Raw genomic sequence first — 6,381 nt, 5'->3', positions numbered from 1 at the left:
TTTTAAACAACTAAATAGATTTCAGACAGAAAAGGAGAGTAAGATAAACACATCATTAAAAATATATATCTACTAACCTATTGGTCTCACCTATCTATGTTAAAAACATTGGAAATAGTCTATAAACTTCTTTTATTATTTTGCCAAAGTGACAATATGTGAGTACTTGGTCTTCTTTATTATGCATTTCCTATTGCTCATCTGAAATTTAAGTCATTTCAGAAACTAAATATTTGTGGATTATATTATAAAGAGATTGCCTTATTGAAGAACTGATTCTTTTACAGATTTCTAATATAACTGTACTAAACTAATTTCGATGTCTCAAATATTTTTATGTTTTAGAAAACTTGGTGATAGACTACTTATTTTGGTTTTTACTTGTGGTCAAATTTAATATACACCATCCTCCAAAAAAATTCTATTCATTAACTATTGGAAAAATATAAGAATAGAGTTGTCTTAAATGTTTTACAAAGGACGTATTTAATCGAGCTCATTTATTTGCAAAGATAGCTATTTTGGGTCAATTGTTTATTTTATTAGAGAACACTGACCATATTGAATTTACGTTTTAAATATCCATTTTGCTATACTGCACACTTTCAATCACAAAAAAAAGTATACCTTTAATTAAATTTCAAAATTTTAATATTTGGGCTATTCATTATACCTACTTATTGTTATTAAATATATCATAATATTATATTATTTTTATTTCCTATAATTTCAGTTTTACATTGAGCAAAGTGAGACTTTCCAACAATGTGAATAGTTAAAAAAGGAAAACAATATTTTAATTTAATCTTACCCAAATATTGTTAAGAATAAAAGCTAAAATTATTTGTCCTCCCTCAGAAATTTGGGATTTATACCAAAAGTGGTAAATTTGAGTTAATCAGGTTTAGACTTAAGTAGTATGTAAACTCTATACACAAATGTTGAGATGGCCCAGAGTATTCTTAGAGCGTTAAATTAATTTTGAGGTAGAAGAACCAGCATTAAATTATATCTGTCCAAAAGATGACCAATACTCTTTATTCTTTAATCTACCTTTTTGACTTTGATTATACATTCTATAAAATAAACAACTGCTTTTTAATGGCTCCTACTCACAGACAGACTAGATCCTGCAGTTTTACAAGGATCGCTGCAGGAAAATCACAATTCAAATAAACCCAGCCAGTCACATAATACATCTTTATATTTAATCCAACATGAAAAATTTAAAAATCCAGTCTGTATCACTCTGAAGAATAATTTCTATGTTAATTCTCCAGAAAACTATTTTTATCCTTTTGTACCCAAAGGCAAAGAGCTTGATATATGAGGTTGCCTCATACTTACTGCTTACGTTTCACCATTAATTAGACTGGAAAATCACACCTGTATATGTTCTCAGTTAGTCCATTCAGCAAACACCAGTCACCTGACCTAGGTTCTCTGATAATTGATTTTTCCCTAATTCAGCTTAGGTTTGTCTTAAGGACATTCGGCATACACATTTGCCAAAAAAATTTCCTTTTCTTTGTTAGAAAGTGTTTTCTTTTTATTTACAATGTATTTTTTAAATATATACATATATATTTAAATATGTACACAAAATTAATTAATATGATTATGGAAAAATATGATATCACTAACATTGTGTGATGCTTAGATTCAAAATAAGCACACTTAAAATTTACTTAGTTTCAATTTTCTCAGTCTTAAAAGGTAAAGAATAGCGTATTATCTATATTTTATATCCTTTCCTACTTTTTCATTCTGTGTTCAGCTTATTAATTTCTCATGCTTACAGGTACTTTACTAGTAACACTTTATTTTATATAATATTTTCATTACATAAATAAAATAATACTAATTAAAATTATCCTGAATGAAATTAACAAATGCTATGAAGGAAGAAAAGATTAGTACTTTATAATATATATAGCTGGAAGTCATAATAAAAATTTTAGAATACTTAAGAACTTAATTTGTGAAAGCAAAACAAAAATAATATATCTGCCACTTTTAAGGAAGTTTTTCAAAACTGAATAACAATTAATATTTTAAAAGTAATTTACTATAGACAAAGTACCTTCACATATATTTGGCTCATTAATTATTCTTAAAGTTAGTTAATTTTTGGTTCACACACTCTCTGGAAAGGCATGAGGAAAATATTTAAATAGATAATATTTATGTACAAAGGATAATTCTTTATATTTAGACTATTTGAAATGTTGACAACCCTTTCAAAACTTGAAATATAAAACTAATAACAGGAAATTTACAAAAATGACTATCCATAAACCTAGTTCTATGCATTTATATGTATTTCTGATTAAAAATAACTCCTTCCTGCTATAATGTAATATTTATTTTATCACTAAATACCAAATGATTTTTTTAAATTAAGTAGTGCTCGTAGAAACTATATAGCATTCTTGCAAAATAATACAATTGTGTCGGTTTACAAAAATGTCAAATGCTTTGACCTCTTTGTGAAACCAAGTTCTAGAATGAAGTAATGGTTAGATGCCAAAAATTGAGGAAAATTGATCATATTATCAGTTAGATGAATTAATGGCAAATAAATATTAATTAAAATAATTAAATTAATGAATCTGATCTCCAAATATTTAAAAACTCTGTTTTCAATTTCACTTATTTGTTCAGTACACTTTCTTGTACCAAGAAAGAAAGCTTCTAAAATTAAAATATACTCAACTTGATGTAATAAAAATACTCTACAATTCATATTGAACATTTTATTACTATCATGCAAAATTTTATGTGGAAACTATTCCTAAATGTCATAAATAATCTATAATGAGCATGTAAACTTGCATGTAAAGCTTAGGATAAATTTGAAACATGTATTTCCTTCAAAAGTAAAAATGCAATATAAATGCTATAATGACTGATTATTTTTTAGAGTTTTAAGTTAATTTACAGTTGATTGTATTTTTTTACATTCAGTTATACAGTATTTTGGTAGAGGAACACTGTACAACTGTTTCATTATAGTATTAGGTGAGGTCACCCATTAAGTTTCATTGTGTGGGATAACAGATCCAGCTGAATTCAGGTGGATTGGAGACTAACATGATTTGCCACCAAGGTAAGAAGAATTCATGGAGTTATATCCACAGGATATATGTATTACGTGATAGTAATAGACATTTACAACCCAGAATATAAGAGCAGGACAGCCTCAAGTGACATCACCAGATCATCTGCAGCGTCAGCCAACCAACTGGAATATATATCCTCCACACCACTGCTCCCTTCTCTTTCTCACTGTTAGCAAACCTTCCATTGCCTTCATCAGTGTAAGAGAGCATGTGTCTTCTTTAAAAACAAGGCATATGCTTACTCAAGTGAAAAGCAAACCAGAAAAACCAAAGGAACAGAATCAAAACTAGACTGAGTACAATTTTCAGTGACTTGACATTAGGGTGATAGGAAATATTAAAGAAGAAATTTACTTGAATAATCCAGACAAGAAATGAAAAAAAAAAAAAGGAAGGAAGAAAGGAGGAGGAGAAGGAGGGAGGGAAGGAAGGGAGGGAAAAAAGAAGGAAGGAAGGAAGGAAAGAAGGAAAGAAAAGAAAAGAAACAAAAAGAAAGACAGACCAGCCAAATATCTTGGAGACTAAATCTAGTTTTTAACTCTAATTTGCTCTGCAACAAGACATATGTAGAAATCTTGAATTTCTAAAAAAATTAAATAATAATAATAAAGAGGAAAGGTACTCTGTTGTCTCAGTTTAATTCTCTTCCAATTTATCCACAACTTAGGTTTTACTTACAAGCATTTGTAACAGCAAAACTGTTGGCTGTCTCAATGTTGTCCACATGAGGTACCAAATTAAAAGGAGCTTCAGACGCATTGGGGCTGGTGTTATGAAGAAAAATTGCTAATCGAAAAGCAGTGTATTCCTGATCTGTGTTTCGGATGAAGAGACCACCTATTAAAAACAACAGGGAAAGCACATTCAATGTTTCCTCTTGTAAATGTTATTCTCACCCCAAGCACTGTCAAACCCACTGCCATTCCCCGCACATACAATTAAGGAGCTATCCTTGCCACATATCGGGAGACTGGCCTTTGTCCCTAAGAGGCACAATTAGTATTTTAGTCTTTAAAACAGCTCAGCTTTTTCCTGTCTCAATTTGTCATGATCACAATGACCTCTGAGACCATTTAATGTGTTTTCCTTTTTCTCTCTCGCCCTCCTCATGATTCCCAGCACTCTGCTTCACCAGCCAGGTCGGGATATTTCTCTGGAAGATGCATGCAGATGAACTGAAAAGAGGATTTGCATTAAAATACAGAAATGAAAGGATGTGGTGACACGCAGGAAAGAGGGAAATCAGAAAGGAGACATAAACTTTGTTTTTCTGCAGCTGGTGGACTCAGCCTAATTAGCTTCGTTTTGTGCACAGTCCACGAGAAATGATGCAGTGTTGAGGCTGGGCTTAGCTGGAAGAAATTCAATAGCTGCGTCCCATTAAGACAGAAGTGGAGAACAGCAAGAAAAGCCAAAGATGGATAGTTCCCTGGAAATAAAGTCGAGATGGAGGAATAAGGGCAAAAGATTCAAGAGGAAAACAAAACAAAACAAAACGAGAGAAGGTTCCGGGAAAGGGATCTAACTTTGGAATGGGTTAAACGGTAGCAAGCAAAGGCAGGGGGTGAAGGTGGAAACGCTTCCCGCCGCCCCCTTACCCCCCACAGTGTCTTTCTGAAATAGGGAGAAAGATGAGGCGTCCAGCATGAGAAGAAGTGTATTTAAAGCAAAACAAAGCAAAACAAACTCGGCATTCCTTCATGATCTAGAGAAAGGGATGAAAAGAAATATCACATAAAATGTAACCAATGTCACCATAATAAAAAAAAAAATGTAATCAAATCCCACGAAGGTCTTTTTCTAACTTATTCCAATCCTACTTAAACGACATGAGCCAAAGGTGGAAAGGGGAGTATGGGCTGAGGACAGAAGGTGGTTGTTCTGTGTATATTCCAACTGAACCTGCACCAAAGAGGTAGTCTTTTGTAAAAAGGAGAAAGGAAGAGAGAAGAAGAGGGGAAGGGATTCGCGGATTTCCTTGAATTGTTTATAAGCAACTCATTTAACTCACTTTCGGATATCTGCTACAGGCACCCACACGCACACCCCACCTGAGAAGAGCTTACCTATCTGCACGCTGCTTGGAAAGGCTCCCATGGCGAGTCCCCAAAATCCAGAAAATAACAAGACAATCTGTCTGCAAATAATCCTCATCTTCTTTTCTCCTCTCCTTGGCGCGCGCTCTCTCTTTCTCTCGCACTCTTCGTAAAGGCTGTTCAGAGAGGCATTGAGGACGATGGCGCTAAAATTAAAAACATCCAAAAAAAGAAAAAAAAGAAAAAGAAAAAGAAAGAAAAGAAAAAGAAAAAGGGAAAGGTTTTGGTGGTTTCTTATTCTGGTTCTTCCCCTTTAGCAATCCATCGCGAGCTGCCAGATTTTTCCCGCAGTCTCCATAGCCCTGGGAGAGGTTTTCTGTCCGGCTGCAAATGTTGCACATGCAAAAGATGGTGGTGGAGCGTCTAGTGGCTGCTCGCAGGGATGAGACATGCGCTCTCTCTTTGCCTCACTCGCACTCACGCTCGCCCCTCGCTTTCTCACATACACACAAACACTGGCGCCGCGGCCGCCGCACGCGCTCCCGGACTCGCACAGCCTCACATTCCCCTCAAGCCTGCAGCAGCCGAAGCACCGCTGCGCTCCCTGCGCCCCCTCCCCGAACGCGCGGCGCTCCCTCCGCGCGCCCCTCGCCCACCCCTCGGCAGGCTTCACCTCTTAGAGGCTCACCAGAGCGCCCCAGTCTCCCCGACGCTCCGGAGTCAGTCGGGAAACAGGTTTTTCCTTCTCCACACCACTCACCGATTCCCTTCTCTTTTCTTCCCCCGGTCACCAAGGGACCTACTCTGGGGATGGGGACCCCTGCGCCCCTGTCTTTGCTTTCCAGGCGCCTCTGCTTCTTGGCAGCACTTGGCAGGAAATCGGCCGGTGGGCCAGATCTGCAACCCGGATCTAGGGCTCGGGGAGTTAGTGCCTCCCCAGGCCCCCGACCCCCTGCCGCATTCTTGCAGGCCCGCGGGGAGGACCGGCTGCCTCCCTCCCCTACAACCCTCGCTTTTCTCTCAGCCTCGCCCTCTTCTGCCACTGGGCTGCGCGCGGGGGACTCCAGTCCTCGCTGCAGCAAAGATATCTCATCATTAAGCGGCCCGGGAATCTGGAAAGCCCGAGACAGGAACGGATGAGGTGAAGGGACTCAGGGGGGGAGAAGCGGAGAAAGGGCGGCAAAGGGCAGCCTGGGCAAGTCCATGAAGCTGGGATCGAGGAG

The 6,381-nt window shown here is 36.9% G+C and overlaps 1 protein-coding gene across 4 annotated transcripts in view; it reads right to left on the bottom strand.

The window, feature by feature from the left end:
* Nucleotides 1-6,064, bottom strand: part of GRIA4 (glutamate ionotropic receptor AMPA type subunit 4) — a 344,684-nt gene extending 338,620 nt beyond the window's left edge. For 3 of the 4 annotated variants that reach the window (XM_011368116.1, XM_011368115.1, XM_011368117.2), the window contains exons 1-3: nt 5,919-6,064; nt 5,189-5,364; nt 3,801-3,959 (exon numbers count right to left, since the gene is read on the bottom strand). In XM_011368116.1, coding sequence (XP_011366418.1) covers nt 3,801-3,959; nt 5,189-5,276 — 247 coding nt within the window. In that variant the 5' untranslated portion in view covers nt 5,277-5,364; nt 5,919-6,064. Of the gene's footprint in view, nt 1-3,800; nt 3,960-5,188; nt 5,365-5,918 lie in introns of those variants that run through there. The other variant, XM_011368114.1, reaches the window with a different exon arrangement.
* Nucleotides 6,065-6,381: the final 317 nt, after the last annotated feature.

The sequence above is a fragment of the Pteropus vampyrus genome, unplaced genomic scaffold (assembly GCF_000151845.1).
Source record: "Pteropus vampyrus isolate Shadow unplaced genomic scaffold, Pvam_2.0 Scaffold139, whole genome shotgun sequence".
NCBI classification, from domain to species: Eukaryota; Metazoa; Chordata; class Mammalia; order Chiroptera; family Pteropodidae; genus Pteropus; species Pteropus vampyrus.
The sequence above is the reverse complement of the archived record's forward strand: the minus strand, read 5'-3'. Positions and strand labels throughout refer to the sequence as shown.